Below are 27,723 nucleotides of genomic sequence, written 5' to 3'. Positions count from 1 at the left end.
CGCCATCGACGGGTCGAGCGAAGAATTCCGGTGGCCCTTGTACCATATCGCTTAAAACGCTGCTCGCTGAAATTCTTCCGATAGGATTTTTCTGAGGGCAGGCGCGATAAATTTTCCGCCGCGGAACGGCCGCTCGAATCGCTTCTCCATCGGCATTGTCCGGCAATAAAACTTTCTCGAGCGTAACGGCCAGCTAATATAACGAGCATCCTTATTTGCTTGTTTCTGAGCGCGCCTAGCACCGACGCCGCTCGCTACGAGGTGTTTATGTGTTTATTTATCGTTCATTTATTGCTTCTGCTTTGGTGCAGGGGCTACTGTGCATGCTCGGTTCCGTGTCGCTCGTTCTTTCGCGGATCCGAGCCGCCGCAGCGAGAAATTCTCAACAAAAAAAAGTACGGTCACGCGGCGACTCGTCGAACAAAATCGCTAATCGTTCGAACAAAAATATATTACTCACGCTCCAACTATTTAAAATTTGATCCTTTATTAAAAATGTCCTTTTTCCACCATTTCTCGTCGACCATTTTTATTTACAATTTTTTGATTCTCGAACGCTTCTCGGAGTGGACTTTTAAAAGCTTCCCAGGGGCCTCTGTCGCTTGGACGCAGTTGCACGGGCGAAAGTTACGCGTCATTGTCAGCGATCGACGTAATGACAGAGCGGCGCGACGCCCTGCGTCACCGCGTCAAATCGGAATTGTCGTTACTAACTGGTCCGGGACTTTCGCGCATTAGCCGCGTTTTCTATTTCGCGGGAAACTCCGCGTTCGACGTTCCCCTAACCGAACGTCGATGTTTCATTTCGCAGAGAGCATCGACACACCATAGACGGGGATTAGGGTTCGAACGAACTTGTAAAATTTTTCATTGGTTTCAAGAAAATAGACTTGCTCAAACTTTTCATGTATTCGATCTTGCGTGTACAATAAAGATTCGTAAGTTGAACACTTCTATCCCTTCCAACTGGTAGGGCCCCCCTTGAACAAAAATTTAACAAACTGTAGGGATATGGTTATGTAATATCAATTTAGAGAATTATCCCTCGTAATTTCGGTGCTCTCACAAGTTTTAATTTCACAATTTGTCTCAACGTCACACTCGCATCCAACACTCTGAACCTATCTTTTATCGTTCGCTTTCTTATATTTCGGTTCTCGCACACGTTCATTGCCACACCGATTTCGGCCCTTTACACATCTCTCGCTCGCGCGTACGCTCTCACTCTCTCTCTCACTCGTTTATCTTCGCGATTCTTTCATCACCCACAAAACGTTCATTTTAACCAGTTAACCGTGTCGCTCCGTGTTGAAAGTGCGAATTTCTGCGTGTCACGAAAATCGATCGATGACGAGTATAGTCGTCAAGCACAGAGTGAGTGTCGCTGTTAAAATATTGCATCAAAAAGATAAAAAATTCCTGGCACTTCTCCATGACGAGTATACTCGTCAAACACAGTTAACTGGTTAAGAATGATCGAAGAATAAAACACATTCATCCGAACTTATCGAAGAAGCTAATCGAATCTCGACTCCCCAGTACTATCGCACGTAAGGACGGTTTTCTCTCGGGTCAAAGACTATATTATTCGAGTAACGCATCCGGGGACTAGAGACCCGGTCGTTCTCCGTCGCGATTTTTATCGCCGCGAATTAATCTAAAATTTCAATTTCCTCGGTTCGTCTGACGGGCGCCAACTCGCGCGACCGAAGACAGGGGATAAATGAGGCACGTAAATCACACGGCGAAACGTTGAGCGGTAAGTAAGCCCCCGGCCATAAGATAAAAAGAAACGAACAATTTGAAGAATTAGCAGGAATTTTAGCCGTAGCGACTGTTTCACCGTCGCCCGGGCATTAATATTGCCCGCTGCCTCCTAGAGATCGATCTCGTCCTGGTGTACGGTTTCAGTTATCGTTTCACGGATCGCCCGACCAAGGACGCTAGGCTAGATCCAACGATTACTCGTCCGAGTAACCGGTAAGATCTCTCTCGATCCTCGAAGAGGACTGACGGATCGATTTCATTATCCTCGCGGAGCGAGCTCGTACGTCTTCTCTCGCGGGCCTCCTTTCGCTAAGCCCTAGCAGAGCCAAGAGTGCTGGCCCGATAGCGGATTCAGGAATGCCTTCTCCTCGACTATCGTTCATCAAGGCGTCAGTATAATCTCATTCTACTCTGTTACAGATTTCCTGTACCGGCACAGCGTTACCATCGATAACGTTAGTACCGAGGTCGAGATACTGGACACTTCCAGGTGCGAGGTAAGTTCCTCCATGTTTTTCTACGTTTCGTTCTGTTCGGGACTTGGCATTTTCGCGGCTGGCTAGCCAGATCGCTCGGCTCTCGAGCTCTACGCTCCGTGCCCAGAGCTCGACCCGCTGCCGGTTAATTTCACTCGGCCGAGACGAGTTTATGGTAATGAAACCGACGGGGGGAACGAGACGAGGGGGAGCTACGGGAATTCTAACGTAGGAATGTGTTCTTATTGACTTTCTTTTCTGCGAAAGCTACACAGGGTGAGTTTGCTTGAGCGCGACCGACCGATAGAAAACTCTCGTCTCTCGTTTATCTTATTTTTTTTTCAACGGGGGAACAAGGGTGGGGGGTTCTTTTCTTTGACTTTTTCTTTTATCATTCTAATTCACTGGAGCGATCAAATTTTCATCCGTTCTGGCGTCTGAAAGTGTTCCTTGATAATCGACGTTTCGGTAAGCCACCCTGCTTGGCACAATTTTCTGTTTTATTCGCGTGTAAACGATATACGTGCCCCGTGTGCGAACGAAAATTTACCTATTCAATTTATTAATAGCCGGACAGTTTTCGTCACAGGGTTAAAAGGAAACATCTAATCGAGCACCGCCGCGAATATATTCTATTTACTGTCGTTTCGCGTATTAGCAATATCTCTCTTGGAATAAATCATCGTTTTCTCGCCGAACGTATCGCGATATCTTTCGAACGGACAAGCACGTGCAACGTTTAAAACGGAGAGATTTCCGCTGGCATGGATCACAAATTATTCGTGCCCCGTCCGCGGCGCTCGGCGAAAAATAAAAAACAGAGAAAGAGGAGAAAAAAAAAAAATATTCAGCACCTAATGATCCCGGATTATTGATGGATACATGACATAGATTGCCGTTAAAATCTCACTCGGACACGGCGGCGCGGTGAAAATGTACATTTACGGCCGTACGTTTATTTGACAGACTGATTTGCCCGCATGAGTTATGCCTTAGTTGCGAGCGTTTCGTACCAGCTGTAAATTATCCGACGCTTGCAACGGGATCGTCGACTTCGATTTCTGTTTTACGGTGGTCGACGGAACGACCGACAGCAGTTTCCACGCGAATCCCCACGCTTTCCACGAGAATTTATCCACGAGATCTCTCAACCCTTTCGTAATACCCCTTTTAGAAAATTCTTCGTCTTTAACCGGGAAAGATATAAAGATACAAAAGCTCTCGTTATACACATAATGTAAGCTATTTTCGTTAAATGAATACACTGCCTAAAATTGCAATTAATCCTTTGCCCTACAACCACGTGTGAGACTCGTGGTCAGGTATTCGGACCAAATGTAAACTCCACGTACCACCGTGGAAAGGCTCGAAGGCTGGGCAGTTGTGTTTTAAATCGTAGGGCAAGGGGTTTTAATATTCGGACGAAACAAAGCTCTGGTCGTTCACCTTCTCGATAGTACCGATTCGATCATCGAAACGAGCAAAGAAACAGTTAAAGAGTTTCAAAGACGGACGCGCGACGGGTTCGACAGCGCGCGTCGAAGTCGCTAATAGTCAGGGACACCGTCGGTTGGACATCTTCAGCAATCAGTGTCAGGGACAACGCGAACAACAAAATCCGCATTCTGTTGGTTGGTTTATGTACTCTTGCTGGCATAATTCTTGCCCCGGCAGTCGTTAGAAAACCCGACGGTGCCTGGAGGGCGTGCGACAAACGCATTCTCTTCGTTTCAATGTCTCCTTTTGCATTTTTTCCCCACCTTTTCTTACGTTCGTTTTTTCCACGAGCGTGTGGCGGAGAAGCGGCGTGGCATCAGCGCCTTTTATATTTATCTTCCGTCGACGGCTGTAAACACGACTATTTCAGTTTATGCACTCGGGACTAACCGCGGCGCTCGAGAAGACGAGAGAGGGACTTTTCTTTTCTTTTTTTTTTTTCATTTTGCTCCTTTCCCCTGGGCGTTAGGCCCCGATGTTCATTGTGAAAGTCACGATGAATCATTTGCTTGCTGGGCAAACTCAGCCGGGACGCGCGTTTCGCAATAAGCTGCCGTTCGTTTAGCAGCTTTTTGCCCCGCGCGAATAGCGCGACCCGTCTTCTTCCCTCGGAGGAATTCGCCAAGGTAAACAGTGTACCTCTGTTCCCGATGAAATTGTAATCGTATCGTGCGTTCGTCGACGACTCGTGGAACAGTGAGATTTGTTCCTGCGCAACGTGACTTGTTTTCTAAACATTTAGCAACTCATTAAAGGGATGGGGTATGTAATAGAATGACAATTCGTGTCTTTTTGATTCCGTTGTCGAGACCACCTAGGTATGGCTATTGTAGATAGGGATCTATCGACCTCGCAAATTTTATTAAAATCGGGGTAAGCGACTGAGATTTAGAGTTTCTTGTCCCACAACGCAACCCGTGGACAAGAATTGACAGGGACAAAAATTAGAAAAAGACTGCAACTGTTATTGCAAGTAAGTTTTCTCTTGGATCCGTACGATTCCAGCAACTCATCCGGGGATTAGGATTACAGTGGAACCGTACTGTCGACCACGTGCGCCGTAAAGTAACGAGTCGAGTCGATATTCAAGTAGTGTGAGACCTAAACCGCCGTATTAGCGAGGTATTACCGTACACTCCGGAAAGGAACAAACCGAACAATCGGCACGGATGACGTGACCTTCTAATACCAAATGATTTATACACGGTTTTTGAGCAATTCGATTGGCGGAGCAGTGGCAATAATTTACGACGCGGAGAACAATGGGTCTCTGGGACGGTAATAGAAAAAGACCACGGGCAGAATCTCAATGAGGATTCCGCTCTATCTGCATCAGGTGAACACACGGCGATCCGTGAACGTGGCCCCAACCGATCGAGCGCGCGTGCGCCCTGCGACTGTATGCGCGCGCAGCAGAAGTAGCAGCCAGCCAGCAGGCAGTCGCCTAGATTCGAATTTAAAGGCGATCGTTATTCAATTCAAATACGCGGCTAACGGGCCTTGTCGTAGGATTTCCGCTTCGACGTTCGCGTGCAGTTCGTTACCGTATTCTAGAAGAATCGGGTTAAGGAAGGTCAGGTCGGTACGATCGACCTGAAACCGGCCGATTCCGCGGAGATTTGGGTTAAGTAAGGTCAGGCTGGTTCAAACGAACGACGCGTCGCTCGACGATCGCCGAGTCCCGAGCCTCGCGATGCTCCTTTTTCGGGGTTTGCACACTTTTGGGTGTCGACGACCTTCGTTGCGCCCCGACCACGAATGCTTTCGACGATCGTTTCTTCTGTCTAGCACAGCGGTGCCCAACCTCTTTCGTTACTGGCCCAATTACACCAAAATCTCCGGCTAGATTCAACTACGTATTTTCTAGAATTTTCGTTCGTGTCTTTGTTCAGGGATTTTTATATAATTGTCAACTACTACAAGGTAAACAAAATCTTATTCAAGAACTTGTAGAAAAAAAAGCTAGCATTTAATTGCGTCACGAATCGCTGTAAAATCGCAGGGAAACAATTTATTTCATCGACCCATTGAAATCAGGGATACTCGGGGGCTTTTTAAATCTCGATTTTTCGAGGATCGGTTAAGGCTCGAGATTCGTTCCAGCTGATTAAATAATAATGAAAAGGACGAACGGCTGGCTCGGTCGCGAGCGCACGCACACACCTGCACGTTCTCGCGTCTCCAAAAGGAATCCAACACATTCCTTATACGCTGCTTGTACTCACGGTACACTGACTCGTCCCGTCTTATTCGGTAGCCCCGCAACAAGACACGATCGAGCCCAGGTTGTTTTTAGCAAACTGGTTTTTCTACCCGGGGCTTACAATTACCGGCTTCCTTTTTTGCGCTCTGCTCCCCCGAATGTTTGCACCTGTCGCTTAAAAGGCTACGAGCCATGGGCCAAGATGGCATACCTGGCGTTTCGGATTAATACAACGGATACGGAGCTAAGAATTTTTCGACCCGTCCGGTTCCCGGTGTTCCATCGCGATTCGTTGTGAAATTTTCACGATTCATTCATGAAATTCCGAACGACTCATTCATAAAGATTCGGATTTCGGTGCCGCGCCATTAACCCCTCGATTTATCCAAATGCACACAGAGTCCCCAGCAACGATTGAAAATTATTCTGTGGATCAAATCGAATCGAAAATGTGCAATAATATTTTTCTCTACGATGGCCCGTTTTCGAGAAAATTGATATCGAAATCGTTTTGGGGCACGCGAGCACTTTCTTTCGGTTCTCGCTGTGGATGTCTATAACACTTGTATACAAGAAATATATTCATTAAAAATCAATCGAATAATATTTTTTTTTTCGATGGTTCGTTTTCGAGAAAATTAATATCGAAATCGTTTTGGGGCACGCGAGCACTTTCTTTCGGTTTTCGCTGTGGATGTCTATAACACTTGTATACAAGAAATATATTTATTAAGAATCAATCGAATAATATTTTTCCTTACGATGGTTCGTTTTCGAGAAAATTGATATCGAAATCGTTTTGGGGCACGCGAGCACTTTCTTTCGGTTCTCGCTGTGGATGTCTATAACACTTGTATACAAGAAATATATTTATTGAAAATCAATCGAATAATATTTTTTCTTACGATGGTTCGTTTTTGAGAAAATTGATATCGAAATCGTTTTGGGGCACGCGAGCACTTTCTTTCGGTTCTCGCTGTGGATGTCTATAACACTTGTATAACAGAAATATATTTATTAAGAATCAATCGAATAATATTTTTCCTTACGATGGTTCATTTTCGAGAAAATTGATATCGAAATCGTTTTGGGGCACGCGAGCACTTTCTTTCGGTTCTCGCTGTGGATGTCTATAACACTTGTATACAAGAAATATATTTATTAAGAATCAATCGAATAATATTTTTCCTTACGATGGTTCGTTTTTGAGAAAATTAATATCGAAATCGTTTTGGGGCACGCGAGCACTTTCTTTCGGTTCTCGCTGTGGATGTCTATAACACTTGTATACAAGAAATATATTTATTAAAAATCAATCGAATAATATTTTTCCTTACGATGGTTCGTTTTCGAGAAAATTGATATCGAAATCGTTTTGGGGCACGCGAGCATTTTCTTTCGGTTCTCGCTGTGGATGTCTATAACACTTGTATACAAGAAATATATTTATTAAAAATCAATCGAATAATATTTTTCCTTACGACGGTTCGTTTTCGAGAAAATTAATATCGAAATCGTTTTGGGGCACGCGAGCATTTTCTTTCGGTTCTCGCTGTGGATGTCTATAACACTTGTATACAAGAAATATATTTATTAAGAATCAATCGAATAATATTTTTCTCTACGATGGCCCGTTTTCGAGAAAATTGATATCGAAATCGTTTTGGGGCACGCGAACACTTTCTTTCGGTTCTCGCTGTGGATGTCTATAACACTTGTATACAAGAAATATATTTATTAAAAATCAATCGAATAATATTTTTCCTTACGATGGTTCGTTTTCGAGAAAATTGATATCGAAATCGTTTTGGGGCACGTGAGCATTTTCTTTCGGTTCTCGCTGTGGATTTCTATAACATTTGTATAGAAGAAATACGTAACATGACGTTCTTATAGAAAATTCAGTGATCGATCGGAGTAATCGCTGCAGTATTCACGGTAAACGCATTACGTGCCAATTTAGTTGCAACAATCCGCGAATAAAACCTCCTCGAAACAAGCGACACCGACGCGTCGTCTCGTAATGCGATTCTATTTGTATCGCGAACCGTGGTCCGTGGCGTGCGTTTCACACATTCGTGGAACGCCATTTGAATGGCTACAACTTGCACCATACGGCGCGTACCACGATGCCACATCGTCCGGTGTAAACAATGCCCGAGCGTCGCGCGAGGAGATGCAATGCACCGTTACTGCATAGATTCAATAAATAATACGATACAGGAAGCCGTGCCACCGATTTGTATGTACGCGCTTGCAGCCAGTCTCGGGGACTGCCGATCGATCGTTCGTCGCCTATCGAAGGGACGAATCTGACTGATCGTTATCGATCGGTTATGCAACTTATCGTTGACAACGCGTCCTTTGCCACGGAGAATTTTATCGCTTTCCCCGACGATACTAAAATTCAATGTCCGGTGATTGCAGATGCGATGTCCCGATTGCGGGACTACTAGAATTCAGAAAAGGACACTATCGAGAACTTGGTCGTGTTCAGTGTTTTTCACTTTCGTGATAGGTTCGCATTAGTGCTGAGTAATCCACTCTTTATTTTAATTATACAAATAATTTCAATGTTTCTCGATTCCTGTTCATTTCTATCAATTACTTTATTTCTTGTAAATTTTCAAAGATTTCTCTTATTCTACTCGATTCTTGTTTATTCCTGTCCATTCTTGTCAATTGTAATTTTTGTACATTTTGGAAAATTTTTCTTATTTTTAAATTCTTATCGATTCCTGTCCAAACAGAATAGAGTTAACTTCGTTTCTTCCATCAGAATATTTTTTCTGATAAGTATTTCGTCGTGGACGAAGTTATTATTGGTAATTTTCGATTACAGTTTAGCGTCGTCGACTGTTATTCGAATTTATTGGGCGCAGCGAACGCGGAAGAGGCACCTGACAAAATCCCCAGCACGTGCAGGATCAGTTAATGAGCCTCCGTGCAAAAGGAGAATACGAGGCAGAGGCAAGATTAGGCCACAGTGTACCGTTTACAATAGGATTTTATAGCGAGCGCGATATATCGGTGCAAAGGGGAGTTAAAGTATCGCTGTCAGATAGCGGATTTAACGATCTCTGGCCCGTGCGCAGTCGCGTTGGCTTCCGAGCGCACCACTGCCACACTGATCCACATCGATATCGATATCCGTAGATCCTGTTCTTACGCGGACGCTGCTTGGGCGCATTCTTCTCCTCCTTGTCCCGTGGAATCAGAAATTCCACTCTGGAATTAGGTACGAGGGCCTGCTACTTCGTACAATAGTCATTTAATAATACTAGAATCTATCCTAGTTCTACTATGAACTATCAATAGTAACGTGGGGCCACCAGAGGGCCACGGTCTCGTCTCTCCCGCAAGCGCTCGACTACCCAATATCCCGTCGTTTAAGGCAGGGTCATTTACAAGATATTATTTCTCAGCCATCTGCGACCATCTGAGAAAGGAACAATCCTCTCTTTGCAGCCACCGCAATAAAGGCACGGAAGATCGAGAGTCAATATAACAGTCGAATCGAATAGTAACGAATCGTGTGATTGCACCTAATCCTCTTACGGCGCGGATTAAAGGTGATAAAAACCGCTTATCCCGTTTGCTGAAAATCGACAAGGCGCGATCGAAAATATTCGAAAGCGCGCGCGGTCGGTTGGAATAGGTTCGATCGCAAATGTCAGCTCCGCAAGAATGGCCAATTATCTCGATATTAAACTAAGCCGCATCAGGCGTTCTCTTACCTGTTAAACAGTTACGATTGCGCCACGTTGGAGCGTTTCGACAGCCCTATTTCATGGTTTTTAATGGCGTCCAGCAGACCGGAGAGATACCGGACGCAACGGACTCGCGAGCAGCGTAAGCATCGCGTGTAAAAGGCACTGGGACAAACAGCGAGGGCCCGTGTGGTTGTTGGTGGCTCTGGCTAGGCGATAGACGGACGCTAAAGTGCATAACCCGCGCGGGTACAATCTTCCCAATTATCCGGCTGCAACGCAACGCATCCATTCATTGCCTCGGCGCAGATACAGCCGTAGATATACATTCTCTAGGCGTATCTAGCCAGTAAAGTCCTGTTCGAAGGCAGCACGGCGTTTCGACGCGAAGTTTATGGCAGAAGTTAGCGGGACGTAACCGCTTAAAGCGCGCATAACCCCATCCGACGAACGCGCTCTAATCTTACGAATTGTCCATTTCGAGCGTTTCCACGTAACGTTTATTCACTAATATCGATTCGGTTCGCAGATAGAGGTTTCAACGCGATAGAGAGGCGTGTCTTGGAACCGATGTGGAGTCAAAAGTCGAGAGATAACGACCGCTTAAAGTGCAAGAATCTATCGAGGCCGGTTCTAAAAACTCCAGAGGTAATTGGGTTGAATTAAAGAGTCGGAATCTATCGAGTACGAACTCTTCTCTTGCATCCTTTGCAACATTCCTGAGCATCGTCTAGGATGAGAGCTAAAAGGAACGATAAAGTGTAGTCAACGCAGCGGGTTTTATAAAAAATTCGTGCAATCGATGTTCGTAAATGCAGCGTCAGCGCACGCCTATAAATCAAGCGTCACAATCTGCTAATAATAAATGTTACAACGCTTAGGGGAAAAAGGGAACGCTGGTAAATCAAAACAAGGGCATGAATTTTAATTTCAACGTTAGCGCCGTTGGTTACGAAATTATCAGTTGCCCGTAGAGGCGATCGCATAAATCGTAAAGCTTACGCGCCGGTAATATGTTGTTCAGATTAGTCCGCGTTCAGACGTCCCACGCGACACATTAACGACGAATACCATTCTAATGCGGTAGGCAGTTTCGATTCACCTCATTACACGTGCACCTTCGCGGTCCATCGACGGCCATTTTGAAACCGCGACCCTCTTCTCCCTCCAGAAGTTGATCGAAACCTAACCGCGACGACCTCCTCGGTCCTCGCGGTTTCTCCGTCGTGATTTCTGCATCGACTGCAACAACAAAACCTTGCCTTTACGCGCGGACAAAATTTTTATTTAGATTCAAATTTCCAAGCAACCGTTTGCTTATCCGTTATCTTCACAGCTGTTGCTACGATCGATTGATCGAGGCAAATGTCAGTGTGGATAGCTGTGATTCTATTTGCACCAATGGTGAAGAAAAACAACACAAGTTTGCCTCTTTTAACGTAAAGCTACAATCCAAGGGGGGAAAACTCGATATTAAAACGCAATTGATACGCCAAGACCCAGATTTTAATACATTCACTGTCCGCTGACCCACATGTGCGACATGTCGGTTCGACTCAGGAGTTCGCTGAATGCAGAACGAATATGGCTCATACCGGTATTCTGGAATGATGTTTCAAGTCCTCGCGGACGGATATTTCGGAGCAGTAACGTAAGGGACAATGCCCTATAGAAAGATTTCTCTTCCATCGAAAGATTCTCAAAGTACGGTTTCGGGTGACCGTCCTAACAACTCCCAGTTGCGTTGCATCGTTTCTCCGCTGGCGGTGCTAGTAGTAGGCGCTAGTTCCACGAGCAGTTGACGTATCAAAATATTCAGCAATAGTCTGCTCACTGAACTCGATTCTACAATGTATTCAATTGTAAGTCTCGAGTGTAAGCATCCTTTAGGTTTGTAATGACTAAGTGCAGTTAGAAGGCATTGCAAAGTATGTGTTAACAATTTCGTTAGTTACGTCCGAGTTAGCTTTCAGTACATACCATTGTACTGAAATATTAAAGGAAAATAATTCTTCCATCCAAAGATTCTCAAAACATATTATGGGTAACCGTATTGCAATTGTGGATCTTACAACGAGAGAGATGCAACTCTGTTTTTTACCAGTTCTGAATAAACTAAAAAGGCTCGATAATAACAGTGATGGCTTTGGTAAGTGTCTTTGATTCCCAAGTTTCACGCAGTCGTCCCGAAGCGACGTGTAAATTGACTCGGGGGAAAAAAGACAAAAGGGCGTCGGTGGGGGCGTGTTCTTTGTTTTGCCTTGCATTCGTGTCGCGCAACGAGGCAAAAAGCGCAGAAAAGCGTCGGGTTGTTCGGCGCGTGGTGAAGCTGAAACGAAAGGAGTCCGGACTCGCGGCTCTTTTTGTATCCTTTCAGTCGGTCCGTCGTGCGCGAAGAACACCGTGCGCTCCGCGATCGTGATGTCAATCACCAATGAAGACAGTTACCGTGCCGACTGTCACTGCGGCGATCCCCGTGACAGCAGCACGCGCCTTAAGGCGCATTCACAAGCATACGGGGGGATCCCCGCGCTCCGAGCAATAAATTCTCCGCGGATGCTTCTCGCATGTTTCTTGTAACGCGGCTAACTGATGTAAATGCCCGGCACGTCCCTGGTGGAACTTAATTAATCTTACTCCTCCCGATCAAACGATCATTAATCATCGATTGTTCGATGAATAATCGCGGTCGCGATACTGTCGATCTAAGCGTCCGTTCTCCACGATCGATTAGAAGCCACGAGAGTCCGGTCGATTTATTTTTTCTATCGAACGGTAGCGATCTTGCTTGCTCGTAGCTTCAGATCGATTCGACGGCGTTAAATTTATTTTGTAGATTCGTGCAAGGCCGGAGTTTATTTAAAAGCAAACAAGAAGATGGTCCATCTATCTCGTTACGGAAAGTCCAGAGTGAGGTGTCATGGTGTAGCTGTTAAAAACAAAGAACCGAGAAGAAACGAAACCCCACACGAGCATCCCAAGGCAAACCACCAATTATCCCCCTTCCCAATCATAATTTCGCAATCTTCCCTCGAGGATCTCGAGCGAATTAAAAACTCGTACGAAAATCATCATTGTCACCCCAAGGAACTAAAAAAGAAAAGAAAACAGAAATGCAGGAAACCAAAAGAAGACGGTCCACACGTACATAACTCGTTACGGGCAGAAAAAGCTTTTAAGGCTCGCGAGTTATCAGCGCCTCGTTCCTGGAGGGTTCTTGCGTTGGTCCTGGCAAACGTTCGCCGCGCGGGATCATTTAATCGCCGTCGGTAATTTGCAGACGGTGAAGCGTGTGGTCGGTGTGCCTGCCCCTTTCCTCTAATCTATTGTATTTTAATCGTCGGCCGATTTCGTAAGTGCATTCCCCGCGTCCCGGTATCTATAATGCGATCACGTACCGCACCGACACGGCATCCACTTGATAAGCCGTACGTGCCACCATTAGGCGCACGATAATTTTATTTACCGGGTTCCACGGGTTGCGCGGGTTCCCTTGTACGGTACCTGGCGGGTCTTTGCCCGCGCCGTGGACGAGATAAATGATGTGAACGCACTCTTAGCGCTCATTTGCATCCGACAAGGATACCAGCTGGCCCGCCGACGCCAAACACCGAACGTACAACCCAACTTCCCCCTCCGACTTCAAATGATTTATTCCGACTTTAATCCCCAACGACGTTGAGATCTTGATGCCCGATGCTCACCGGGCGCGCGATACACGTTGACAGGGTAACAGCGATATTTATGAAAGTCAACTCAATTTTCAAGAGCCCCGGTTTACCACTCTGATGTAACGCGGAAGCGAAAGTACCGCTTTAACATTTCCAGCGACGAAAAATCGCTACTTCTCTCCCGACCCGGGGTACACAATGCATAGAAAGCAGAGAATCGAAGCCGCGGTTCTCTCTGTTCTCTCAGAATCCACGGGTACCCCGGGTGCCTCTGCACACCGTATACGCCCAGCTTCCGAGAGACCTCTCGTTCGCGGTCTCCTGGCGCACGATCGATCACGAGGATCGCGGTAGGTGTTCTCCGACCGGGTATAATAATAACCGACTAACAAGGGCACTAGAGTTCAGGTAGGCGCTCTCGAGGAGTCGAGAGCACGTAGGAAGTCGAGCAACAAATGGGTAGGTGGCTGCTGGCTGGGTCCCGACCTCGTCCTGCCACGATTAATATTTCCATCGTGCATTGTTCCTCGTCACGTAAATCTTCTCGCCGAGATAAGGCTCTTTGGAAACCGTTTATAAGGTCGATTTGTATCGTTCAGCAAACCTCCGACGTTGGACTACGGGACATATCCTCGCAAGCGAGCGCTCGATGCCTACCGTTTCGACCTTATCTTCGCGGAAGGTATAAATTGAATTTTTTGCGGGCAAGCTCGCTGGAATCGATAGAGGGAGCCTTTGCTTTTGCTCTCGACTCCTTGATACCGCACATGATCTAATATACTCGAACGATGGGCCAAAAACATCCTCCGACTCTCGTCCTAGTTTTTCCAGGACTCTTCAACGACGCCGTTCTAGGCCTCATTAACCCTTTGAGCTCTGGGCTAACTTGGAAATTTCATTGCAAAATATGTTGATTGTAACTGAAAAAGTAAAAAGGTTAATGGAGGTGTAGAGTCCATCGCCTCTCGTACTCGCCACCAGAGGGCTAGGCTCTTGTCTCTCTCGCAAGCGCTCCACTATTAGAATCTCTTTTTCTTTTCCATCTCTCATCAACAAGACCCCACAGAGGATGTCTTCTAATTGCGAAGCCTAATCTCACATGACTGCCTAAAGAAAAAAGAAAATAGTCGCCTTATTCCGATTTGTAGGAACCCAAGTGCAAAATCTGATTGTTTAAAAACACCCAAGGTGCTCGAGAAGTCGATCATCGGAAGCCACGGGCCCGAGGAGGCCCCCCCAGTCCCCGGTGCGATTAACCACGCGTTCCGCGACGAATCCTCAATGGGCCTCCAGCACACTTCTCCGCGACGACGGGTTCCGGTAACTGTTTCCTGACGGACAATCGGGACGAGGATGCAGGTCAAGTTAATCCGTTACGATGATTTATCGAATTATTAACGCTTCGACGCAGGAACATCGTTAAATCCGGTCCGTCGCGACGACGCCCGCTTAATCAATTACCAACGGCCCTCCCACGAAACGCAATCGCAATTATGGGCCGGTCACGAGGCCAAGGGCTCTCGTCGAGCACTTGGCCGTTCGCTTCCCTCCGGGACCGTGGCCGAAAAGATTTATTTCGAGCGGCGCACGCGGATGAAGAACAATGCAAGAATTGGGGAAGTGTGCCACGGAGAGGCTGCTGGTGCTGCACTCCTCGTGTTGAACCGAACGCACCTGGGGGACTCCCAGCGTGAGGCATCCGCGAGAGACCAGTCCCGGGGGCCCGACGATGACGGCGAATGATTTCTACACGACCCCGCGGAACCTGGACAGGATTTTTCGTACGACCATGTCGTACGCGACGCAACGTGATTGATCTACGTCTTCCGGATGATCGTGCATCATTCGCTGACGGTTCTATGGTGGTCTCGCGAACAGGCTAGCGTAAAATTCTACAGGGTGTTGCAGAAATACGTCCAAAAGAACGTTGGAACTTTGAGTCGAATTAAAATGGAAAACAATGTTTTATTTCTTACGTTCAATAATTTCTGGTCGAAATGATAGCTGAATAAGCAAATATTAGGTGTACAAATGAATAATCCAAATTATCTTAAGTAGTTATAAAATCAAGTTTAAAGTGAATAGATTTTCCCGCTCTTTTGCGGTCATATAGTGTTGACATATAGCTAGTTAAAACAAAAGATAGTTTGACGAAATAGCCAACATAACCTTCAAAAGTATTCAATTCAGTAGAGTCGAAAATGGCAACAGATAAGGTGCATATCCGACACTACATCCTTTACGAATTCCAACAAGGAAAAAATGCTGCAAGAGCATGCAAATCGATTTGTTCTTTTCTTGGTGAAGGTGTTGTATCATATGATGTGTGCGCATTTTGGTTTAAGCGGTTTAAAAGTGGTGATTTGAGTTTAATCGACAAACAACGCCCTGGAGGCCCTCGGAAATGCGACAACGATGATTTGGAACAATTGCTCGCTGAAAATGCGGCACAAACGCAAAAAGAACTTGCAGAACAGTTAGGAGTAACCCAGCAAACGATTTCCAAACGTCTATGTGAGATGGGAAAGATCCAGAAAGAAGGAAAATGGGTTCCGCATGAACTCACTGCGTCCAACAAGAATCAACGAGTGGCAGCGTGTCTTTCACTTCTCAATAAGCAGCGTCGAAAGTCTTTCTTATGGAAAATTGTTACAGGCGATGAGAAGTGGATACTTTATGACAATCCGAAACGCAGAAAGTCGTGGGTAAATCCCGGTGAAGCAACAACATCGGTTGCAAAACCCAATCGCTTCGGGAAAAAGGTTCTTCTCTCCATTTGGTGGGATATTAAGGGCGTGGTTTATTATGAGTTATTGGAACCGGGTGAAACAATAACTGCGGACTACTATCAATATCAATTAATCTGCTTGAATCAAGAATTGGAACGAAAACGTCCGTATACTGGCAAAGGAGAACGTCCAGTGAAATTGTTGCATGACAACGCTAGGCCACACATTGCTTCCCATACAAAGGACACCATAATGAGCCTTGGCTGGGACGTCTTGCAGCACCCGGCGTATTCACCAGACATTGCTCCATCTGATTATCACCTGTTCCGGTCGATGCAACACGCCTTATCCGATATGCACTTCCAATCAGTGGATGAGATCCGAAAATGGCTCGACGACTTTATCGCGTCCAAACCCGTAAAATTTTTCCGAGATGGAATTCATCAGTTGCCTGAAAGATGGCTTAAAGTTATAGAAAGTAACGGCGAATACTTTGATTGAACAATTCCATTTACTTTCTTTTAAAATAAACATTGAATGTGGCTGAAAAAATTGGATTATTCATTTGTACACCTAATAAATCTCGGGAACGTAAATCATCGTAACAACCGTATTATTGCAACCGGTTACGTCTCGAGAGCTTAGTCGAAGCGCGTCTAGGACGGGTCGCCATTGAAATTCCGCGTTCGATCTGCTTATCGCGGAATTTTCATAGCGACGTACAATCGTACAAAACGCACCGAGACGCATTGTTCGTTCAAAAATAGCTACGGCTGCGCCCACGAACCGATTCGAGGAACCATTTTTCATCGACGGAACGCGGGAGAAGCTACGAACTCCGGAGCTACTCGAGGCATTAATTATTTTCTCGTCGGTCGATACCTGTAACGACCTCGTGACCGGGCTGGTAATTAAGGTCGGATCTAATGAGAAAAGTGCAACCACCATTCGTGCAAATGTCTGCCTTGTGCAATTCTCTGTGGAGGAGCACTTCATTTCGTTCTGCAACAGGTTGGATGTTCGGGCGACGGTTGATCTCGCGACGACTGTGTTTACACGGTCTGATGTTTTAACCGTTAGATGCTGCTTTAATAGAAAGTATAGCTAATACTTGCGCCAAAGTCGCTTATACTTTCCGTCGAGGCGTAGACAGCACCAGAATAAAAATACTAGAAGTTATAAGGAAATCACAAACACACAGACTTTGAATTTTATATTGATAATAACGTGGTAGCTCCGTTGGAGAAGAAGCTTGGAGTAGCTATATCAGTTTGAAAAGGACTTTTATTTACACATACGTATAATTGTTCCTCGAGAAAAGGTAACAATTTTTAAATAAACTTCGTGCAAGAATTGTGTTGCAAAATTGGTGGAAAAGGTATCGCAGGGTAAAAAGACGAATGTTGCTTAATTTCCTTTCGAGCATGTAACACTGGCAATCGCATTATACCGGTACGATGTGAAATATTTTACCCGACCATGCAGCCTGTCCTTACACGCGAAATGTACTGTTATTCTTATATAGACGTCCACCTAGCCGTATCACCTGAAAGATAGAGTATCGGCCGACGTGTGGGTGTCTAGCGTGAGTTTAAAACAGTTTCGGTCCGTGGAGCGCGTACTACCTGACGAAGCCAGACGAATGAAAGTGGTATGTAACGCGATACATAGGGGAAAGGTGGAATATCTCGGTTACATTGAACTCGCTTCGAATCAACGAAACTGGTCAATGGACCTTCGCGATGCATCGAATCGAGGAGGACGTTCAAACGTTCCTCCGACTTCCGGCGTCTCTAGAGTCGCTTTTAAGCCGGTTGATCCTACTTTAAACGCCTTAATATTTTTTTTAACGCGTTCCAGCCCCAACGGATCGTAGATTCTTTCTAATTTTATCAACGATTCGTTACGGTATAATAATACGCGATCCTGACAAACCGAAACTAAGATTGCACAATATTATAGGAAGAGACAGAATAATACGAAATAACAATATATCCTTAGTGCAAAGGGCGAGATCCCAGCGACATGCTGAAAGTAAAAAGACGATGAAAAGATTCTGTAAAAAGACGATAGTTAATCTCGGCTGAGTCATAAACGAAACCCGTTGCCGGCCGGAGCAAGAACAGAGGAGGATGGTGGAAAGAAGAGGTCCGTTAAAGTCGCCTCGAATCGTGATCACAATGCCGCAGGAAATTACCCGCGGTTTTTGCGAAGACGCTCGAGAGCCTGAGATACGCGACTCGCTTTCAGACAGGTGATACGAAGCTTTTTCCGCGACGGTAATGGCGGACGCGTGGGACGAGCCGCGCGACGGGAACCGATACGTCGGGGTCAATGGGAACGCGAGGAAAGTCTCCGAAAGAAAGCGTCGGAGATTGGAACGATAAACTGTCGTGGATCGTCGTGATCGTTCGCTGGATTCGTTTCAGATGGGAGTTACGTCACTGATTGAGCACGAAACAATTTCTGATGTAATGTGAGACGGTGATTGATACCGCGAGACCGGAAAATAAATTTTGACCCCTTCTCCGTTTAAACAACCAAAATTGCTACACTCCGTTCGTAAATCGATGGAACGAGAATGATACAATTTTCCATCGAATAGTATATAGTGTGCCTTTTGGTCTTGACAATATGTGGCGCTGCTTCGTCCATTGGGAAGTCGGTCGAGGTGTGCATATATAGCAACGGAGGGGTCGGTCAAGCGCTTGTGAGAACGCGACCCCTCTGGCGGCGAGTATGGGAAGTGACGCCACAAATACATTTCGAGATCGTTAAAATCCGCGAGGATTTATCTCGTTTCCAATAATTACCGCGAGAAGATTTATCGTTATCTCGAGAATCCTCGAGCACGATCGCCCAGGGATCTATTTATCGCTGGACGCGTACGGGTCTCGACGAGTCCGCTCGTAGATCCATCGAAAATTTATCGTCTGGCGTTGTTCCCCTTTCTGGGAGTCGCGTTGTCATCGCGAGGCTACCGTGTTCTATCGGGAAGCGCGAGCGCGCCTACAAGCGGATCAATTATCGAGACGCGCATGCGCGATCCGAGCCCGCGTAATTAAGACAACGATGGCAACCGTGAAACGACGAAAGCGGAAGAGACCCCCGTGAGTGGGCGGGGATGACTTTTAGAAATTGTCGATTTTAGTGCCGCGGGGCGAGGCCTCGAATCGAGTTGTAAACGTCCGAACTACGGGGATTTTATGAAGAGTCATTCAGCTTTTCCCTCCCGCGGCAATAAAGCATTTCCTGACCGCGGCGTATTAACCGTTGGTAATCGGCCCGCCGTAAATCTTGGCGCATGCGCGTCCGCGTCTCACGGGTACGTTCCTGTTTAGGAGACACCGACGAGAGCCTCTGTCTTTCTTTCGTTGCGCAACGCCTTGGACAGATGAATGCAGGTGGATGGAAACGGTGCTAAAACCCGTCGCAACTCGCTTCGCGGTCGTTTCAAACAAATAATAATGATATATCGTTATTCTACCAAACTTTAACCGGCCCCAGTCTGGCTTGAGGTTACAAATTTTGGGCTCAAATTGAAGGTCTTCCATAAAATGTCAGTTTTCAATCAGACCCGGTTCAGGTCTGAAGTTGTGGGGTCCATCGCTTCCCGTACTTACCACCAGAGTGGTACTCCCCTCTCCTTTCCTCTTCCAACTGCTCCACAGGGCCCCACAAAATAATAAAATTTCAGTTCTTTGTTGTTCTGTAAGTGTAATTTATTCTTCGAAGAAGCAAATTGCCTCGAATTTCAAGGCAATTTCCTCCCCTGTAAGTGTCGCGGGTCAGATTCGCTTGAAAAAATTCTTATGGGTTCTTGTAATCCATACAAATGCACGCACAAATTTTAAAAGTAAAACGTTCGATAGTTTTCGCAAGAGAGCAAGTCTCTGATTAAAAATTATATTTGTGTTCTGCTCGTCCAGGCCGTGACCACCCTGCGTCGGAACCTTTCGAACGAAGATGCCATATTGCAGGGCATAATTGCGACAATTCAGTCTGTCACCCCGTTTCTCCTCCGCCGTCATAGCCATCGCTCGTTACACCAGCCGTGAGTTACTGTTACTGCTTTCTCGGGGTGTTGGGAGGGAGGTGAACCCGGTAGGAACGGTATCGTTGTAAAACTACGAGTAATAACACTGTAACTCATTGTCAGTGGCCGAGTAATAACAGTGGCTTCCCGTGGAGGCGGTTGTACGCCGTTTTCGTGGAAACGTGTCTCGTCCGGGAGGGTTAAAAGAAAAAGAGAAAGACGCCGTTGTTGTGGCGTACCGATCTACCGGTCATAGGCGTACGTGCCACCGGAGACTCGCATTCTGAAATCTGAGAAATCTGTTCATTCTTTTACTTTTGTCCGTTCCTGTACCAAAGCTTACGTGTTCGATGGATTCCATAGGTCAGAGAGTTATTTAGACTCGTTGGAGAGGAACGAGGTAATCGTTGTATGCGAAGATGTACAGAATAGTGACGAATAGATTGACAAATAGAGATAGACAGATTTTCCACCAGGTGGTTATGGCCCGAGTCGCTTGGAAAGTGACTCGATTTTCCGTAGGAATAGCGGAGTTGCCTCTGAGTGACTGGGAACACCCATTTGCCTTTAAACGAGCCAAGTGTTTGATTTTCTAATTCAGTTGCACGGGTCTAAATAACCGTCTGAATCCATGCAGTGTGCTGACCTTATCTCTCGGTGCCCGAAGGTTTAACGTTCAGTTAGTAACTATAGGTTCCATGGATTGCATAGGCTGTGTAGAAAGTTATTTAAGATCGTTCGAGTTGTTTAAAGAATGAGGCAATTGCGGTGTTTGAGGATACATAGGATAACGATGTTGAATCGACGGATTAAGATAGACAGAGCCTCCTCCAGGTGACTAGAATACAAAGACGCCTCGAAAACTCATTTGAAGAAAGTTAGCTGGCAGGCTAACATTTTTCGTAGATGCAAAATTCTAATTTTTGAAGATTGCTCAAATACACTTTTACTTTTGCGTAAATTTCCTACTTGTGGGACCTTTGAACTCCACTCTGAGAGGAAATTATTCGACGTACAGCGGGTCCCACGATCCAAGGTGATCAGTCGCGTTTAATTATCATCAAACAGGGAGTGTCGAATGAAATTCTGTTCCCATGGGAGATTGATCGTCGCGTATAGCGGGCATTTTTCCCATCCGACGCCAATGCCTTGGTCCTAAGTACATGCACTTGGCAGTTACATTGTACATGCAGTCAGTTGCATAAGACGGTCGAAGAGAGGAACATCCACGACATAGCATGACGCGGCTCAGGCAATATCTTTTCTGCTTCCACCGTGTCCCTGAAGGCTCCTTCCGTAACGAAACAATGCCCCTTTTCAAGGACAGGTATCTCGCGCTTAGAAATACCAGTCACGTGCCCCATTACTCGGCAAGATTATAATTAGAGGGGGAAAAGGAGAGAGTAGCTAGAATGCCGAAGAGGCGGAATTTTTCGCGGCGACGAGGGACACGTTGCGGCAGACCGACTTCTGCAACAGACGTTGTTAATAGGATAAATTTCCACTCCCGTTGAACCGACTGCAAACAATGAAAACTTAGGTAACAAGTACAGGGAAGTGGGAAGTGAAATTGTCCCAAGACTATTCAACTAGAGCAAATACAATAGGACCTCGATTACTGCAGGGAAATCGACGCTGAAAACTTGCAATAAACAGGGTAATCAATGGAAAGCAGTATTATACATTGTATCCTCGTTATTTATAGTCCTCAGCCTTTCTAACTTCTTTGCTTAGATTCTTTTTACTCGTCGATGCCATATAACGAATGAAACTCTTGTGCAATAAGCGAGGTAATACTGCATGTGCTTTGTAGTTAATACAAAATAGGTGTCAAATTTGTATTCTCTTTATTTATAGTCTTCTGCGAGTCTAACTTCGCTTGTTTGATTCTTTTTACTCGTCCACACCATATAACGAATGAAACTCTCGTACAATAAGCGAGGTAATACTGCATGTGCTTTGTAGTTAATACAAAATAGGTGTCGAATTTGTATCCTCCTTATTTATAATCCTCAGCCTTTCTAACTTCGCTTGTTTGATTCTTTTTACTCGTCCACACCATATAACGAATGAAACTCTCGTGCAATAAGCGAGGCAATACTGCATGTGCTTTGTAGTTAATACTAAATAGGTATCGAATTTGTATCCTCGTTATTTATAGTCCTCAGCCTTTCTAACTTCGTTGCTTAGATTCTTTTTACTCGTCCACACCATATAACGAATGAAACTCTCGTACAATAAGCGAGGTAATACTGCATGTGCTTTGTAGTTAATACAAAATAGGTGTCGAATTTGTATCCTCATTATTTATAGTCCTCTGCGATTCTAACTTCGCTTGTTTGATTCTTTTTACTCGTCCACACCATATAACGAATGAAACTCTCGTGCAATAAACGAGGCAATACTGCATGTGATTTGTAGTTAATACAAAATATGTGTCGAATTTGTATCCTCATTATTTATAGTCCTCTGCGATTCTAACTTCGCTTGTTTGATTCTTTTTACTCGTCCACACCATATAACGAATGAAACTCTCGTGCAATAAGCGAGGTAATACTGCGTGTGCTTTGTAGTTAATACTAAATAGGTGTCGAATTTGTATCCTCGTTATTTATAGTCCTCTGCGATTCTAACTTTGCTTGTTTGATTCTTTTTACTCGTCCACGCCATATAACGAATGATGCAATAAACGAGGCAATACTGTGTGTGCTTCGTGTTTAATAGAACGACGAATTTTTCAGTGTTCTCGTAACTTTTATTCCAGCGTTAGTTTCTGTCTCCGAGTCTTTCCATTGATAAATGTCCCGGTAAAATTGTGAAACTTGTGCGTTTAAGTAGGTTTAAAAAAAAATAGTGTCTTAGGTTCGCGTCGACCGTAAGTGGGCCCCGGATAGCAGAGATAATGATTGCTTCTGTCATTTCAACGTATCATTATTTCTATGATTATGCGCGTCATTTCCTCGGCGCGACGACGAACAGAAGTAATTTGAATGTATCTTGTGCGATCGTTGGACGGTAACGTACCAGTTCAGTATCATGTTACCTCGAAGTATAGGGTGTTTTTGTATTATCTAACAAGGATATTCTAAACTATCCGGTTAAATTTGATCGCCTCATGAAAGAAAGATGACTTAATATTTGCTGTATAATGTCAATGCAAGTCGTATATCTCTAGAAATTCTTCTTTTGTACTTTTTTTTTTAGAATAGAAGTGAAATTACTATCAGAATTTTTATTCGAACTTTAATGTTAGAGATTTTGACGAGTGATCCGTGGCCAAGTGTGACTCTCGAACGAAAATGTTTTTACGATGATTGCGACTAGGCACGGTCTAGGTTAGGTTTACATTAAGCGTACAACTATCGACACAGACCTGTGTCGTGATTGGACAGACATTGTGGGCGGTGCAAAGATCGTGTACAGTGGGGGTGGCAGATTTATGGTTGGAACTGTTTGCAGAGTGTTTAGAACTGACTAGGAGTTGATCTATTGCTTGAACTTTCTCAGGTGGCTGTTTTGAGAGCCGTACCTCGTCTCGTGTTGCGCGTTAGCAATACCTTTCATCGATACGATTAATAATACGATAATAACAATTCTATCGATTACAGTCCCAATTTATTTTCATTAGTCAGGATGAAATTTTAATTTGCTTCAAGTCAATATAATATGGTCTAGTTATGTTGATTGATATACAATAGTTATTAATATATAACATTAAAAACCAATTTGTCGATGGAGGCTTCGTTAAAAAGTTATTAACAATTAAATTCAAAAATTTCAAATCGTTTTGGAAATATTATTTTCGGTTTTGGGGCTCAATTATAATCATTTTTGGTCAATAGACATACCCCCGAAATCCTATTCACTTTCAAGAAAAAAATTCGAGGTGTGAAATTTTTCGACGGAAAAAAAAAATTTCAAATCGTTTTGGAAAAATTATTTTTGATTGCAGGGGTCAATTACAATCATTTTTGGTCAATAGACATACCCCCGAAATCCTATTCACTTTCGAGAAAAAAATTCGAGGTGTGAAATTTTTCGACGGAAAAAAAAAATTTCAAATCGTTTTGGAAAAATTATTTTTGATTGCAGGGGTCAATTACAATCATTTTTGGTGAATAGACATACCCCCGAAATCCTGCGCATTTTCGAGAAAAAAATTCAAGAAGGTGTGAAATTTTAATTCAGTACAGGCGGAACTTTAAACGTTAATAACTTTTTAACGAAGCCTCCATCAACAAATTGGTATTCTTGATTTTCGTCTTATTTTGGCATCTAGAATCCCCCATTAAAATTTTTCCCAGGAGTAGCCGAACACCCTTTATCACACATTGGATGTAGTATTGCATAGATAAAGAAAGATATCAGCCTCGAATCTAGTCTACTCTAGTAAAACTACAGTAAAATGATTCGACATATCAAATAAAACATAACAAATTCTCGTCTATTGAGATTCGACCTGAAGTTTTCTTGCATATATCTATAGGATGTGGTATTGCATGAAGAACGAAAGATCAGCCTCGAGTCGAATGATTTCTGGGTATAAAAATTTCAAAGTCACACGATATTGTGTGCGTGTGATGCAATCTAGAAATACGAGCGACGAAGTTCGATGAAACAGGAACAAGCCTATGGTGCAGAATGAAAACAATTTGACGGCGAGGAAGCGCCAAGCGGGAAACACAAAGCGGAATCCCGCAATCGAGGGCCACATTATTAGCAGACAATATCGCTATCTGCGAAAGCGAATAGCGGCGGATCGTTATCTGCGACACGGACACGAAGAAACATAACTTGGCCGAGACGATCGTTGCTTATCCCGTGGGATCGCGTGGGCGTTAAAGCGCGTGGTTCTCGCCCACCTGAATCGATTTCAAATGGACAGCACGACCGTCGCGAGGCTCGTTTCGTCCTATCCGAGTGTCCTGTTAACGGTCGTGCCGTTAAAAAGGACACTGTTCCCTTTTCCCTCCGCGTCCCTTTTACGACTTTCCGCGTGTTTCTCGTCCCAACGGCATCCTTCTTCTTCCTCGATCCTCAATAATTAATAATTCGAGAAAACCGTGAAACCCATCTCTCGAATCTTTCCTCCTGGAACCTTCAAAATTTTTAATCAATTTAGCGACATTTATCTTATCCAATAAATATTTTTTTTAAACGATCATTGCTACAGTTATTTGCATCCATATGCAGGATACTATTTACGTATCGTTAATAATTTTGTTCGTTAATGAATGACGAAACGAGATCGCGTAACGTTTCCGAGAATTAATAATGAATTCCAGATCGCCGTGTTACGTACTTGTTGATCGAGGACGATCAGCAAAAATATTCTGTAAACACGATTAACTCTAAAAATGTTTGTTTAATTAAATTTTGATTGAAATTATTCCACGCTTTTGAAATTAAATTTTCTTTGAAAATTATTATCAATAACGCTAAACAGAAATTGCACCCAAATCTGAAACAGTAAAATTCTGGTTCGGGTCAAAATGGACCCCAAGAGCGCGCCAGTCAGTCATAAAATAAATTTTTTTTTAAATGTGTTTATCTACGTAAAAATATTGCTGGTCCCTGCTGTCAACCTTGGAACCGTGTCATAATTCCGTGTTACATATTGCAAAAACCGTCTCCCCGTAACGTATTACATCGTCGTTGCAACTCCACGCGCTCTTCTTGCCCGGATTCCAACGTATCCAAACAGCCCGTCGGCGTTCGAATCACCGAGCCCGGGGAATCACTTCGTCAGTAATCGGTTGCGCGACCTTTCCAAGAATTGCTGTGGCATTCGTTCGCCGTGGAATACACTCGTTGCCACACGAGTCATGAAACGTTACCCTTGCGTCATTTCGCAACACGCCGTGACCGTTACAATGCGACGCGTATAGTGGGTCAGAATTCACTCCGCGACACGACGAAACTAATTGTATAATTTCGGGCAGAACACTTAGGAAAATATTCGATAAGCAAATGCAGAAAAATCCTCTGATCTCCACGATAAAATATCTGAGTCGTTCTCAGGACTACATTGTAATTTAAAGAAAAATGTACAGGTTGTTCGGCCATTCCTGGGAAAAATTTTAATGGGGGATTCTAGAGGCTAATATAAGACGAAAATCAAGAATACCAATTTGTTGGTGGAGGCTTCGTTAAAGCTCTAGAAATCCTACCCACTTTCTAGAAAAAAATTTGAGGTGTGAAATTTTTCGATGAAATAGAAAAGTTCCAAATTGTCCCGGAAAAATTATTTCTGGTTGCGGGGGTTAATTACAATCATTTTTGGTCATTACACATACCCCTGAAATCCTACCCACTTTCGAGAAAAAAATTCGAGAATGTGTGAAATTTTTCAACAGAAAAAAAAATTTCAAATCGTTTTGAAAAAATTATTATCAGTTGCAGGAGTCAATTACAATCATTTTTGGTGAATACACATACCCTCGAATTCCTACCCACTTTCGAGAAAAAAATTCGAGAAGGTGAGAAATTTTTCGATGAAATAGAAAAGTTCCAAATTGTCCCGGAAAAATTATTTCTGGTTGCGGGGGTTAATTACAATCATTTTTGGTCATTACACATACCCCTGAAATCCTACCCACTTTCGAGAAAAAAATTCGAGAATGTGTGAAATTTTTCAACAGAAAAAAAAATTTCAAATCGTTTTGAAAAAATTATTATCAGTTGCAGGAGTCAATTACAATCATTTTTTATGAATACACATACCCTCGAATTCCTACCCACTTTCGAGAAAAAAATTCGAGAAGGTGAGAAATTTTTCGATGAAATAGAAAAGTTCCAAATTGTCCTGGAAAAATTATTTCTGGTTGCGGGGGTTAATTACAATCATTTTTGGTCATTACACATACCCCTGAAATCCTACCCACTTTCGAGAAAAAAATTCGAGAAGGTGAGAAATTTTTCGACGGAAAAAAAAAATTTCAAATCGTTTTGAAAAAATTATTTTCGGTTGCAGAGGTCAATTACAACCATTTTTGGTCATTACACATACCCCTGAAATCCTACCCACTTTCGAGAAAAAAATTTTAGCAGATGCAGGAATTTTTCGGTGAAATTGAAAAGTTTCAAATCGTTTTGAAAAAATTATTTTCGGTTGCAGGGGTCAATTACAATCATTTTTGGTCAATAGACATATCCTCGAAATCCTAACCATTTTCGAGAAAAAAATTTTAGCAGATGCAGGAATTTTTCGGTGAAATTGAAAAGTTTCAAATTGTTTTGAAAAAATTATTTTCAATTGCAGGAGTCAATTATAATCATTTTTGGTGAATACACATACCCTCGAATTCCTACCCACTTTCGAGAAAAAAATTCGAGAAGGTGAGAAATTTTTCGACGGAAAAAAAAAATTTCAAATCGTTCTGGAAAAATTATTTCTGATTGCGGGGGTCAATTACAATCATTTTTGGTCAGTAGACATACCTTCGAAATCCTAACCATTTTCGAGAAAAAAATTTTAGCAGATGCAGTAATTTTTCGGTGAAATTGAAAAGTTTCAAATCGTTTTGAAAAAATTATTTTCGGTTGCAGGAGTCAATTACAACCATTTTCGGTGAATACACATACCCTCGAATTCCTACGCACTTTCGAGAAAAAAATTTTAGCAGATGCAGGAA

General features: G+C 43.9%; 1 protein-coding gene across 2 annotated transcripts in view; it reads left to right on the top strand.

Annotated features, from left to right (window-relative positions):
- LOC143346426 (ras-related and estrogen-regulated growth inhibitor) overlaps positions 1-27,723 on the top strand; it is an 85,054-nt gene that overhangs the window by 25,663 nt on the left and 31,668 nt on the right. For both annotated transcript variants that reach the window (XR_013080419.1, XM_076774501.1), the window contains exon 4: positions 2,188-2,264. Coding sequence is in view for 1 of the 2 variants with exons in the window: in XM_076774501.1 (XP_076630616.1) it covers positions 2,188-2,264 (77 nt within the window). In the remaining variant the exon portion in view is untranslated. The remainder of the gene's footprint in view (positions 1-2,187; positions 2,265-27,723) is intronic.

The sequence above is a fragment of the Colletes latitarsis genome, chromosome 10, assembly GCF_051014445.1.
Source record: "Colletes latitarsis isolate SP2378_abdomen chromosome 10, iyColLati1, whole genome shotgun sequence".
Taxonomy (NCBI): domain Eukaryota; kingdom Metazoa; phylum Arthropoda; class Insecta; order Hymenoptera; family Colletidae; genus Colletes; species Colletes latitarsis.
Note: the sequence above shows the minus strand (reverse complement) of the source record. Positions and strands in the feature narration are given on the sequence as shown.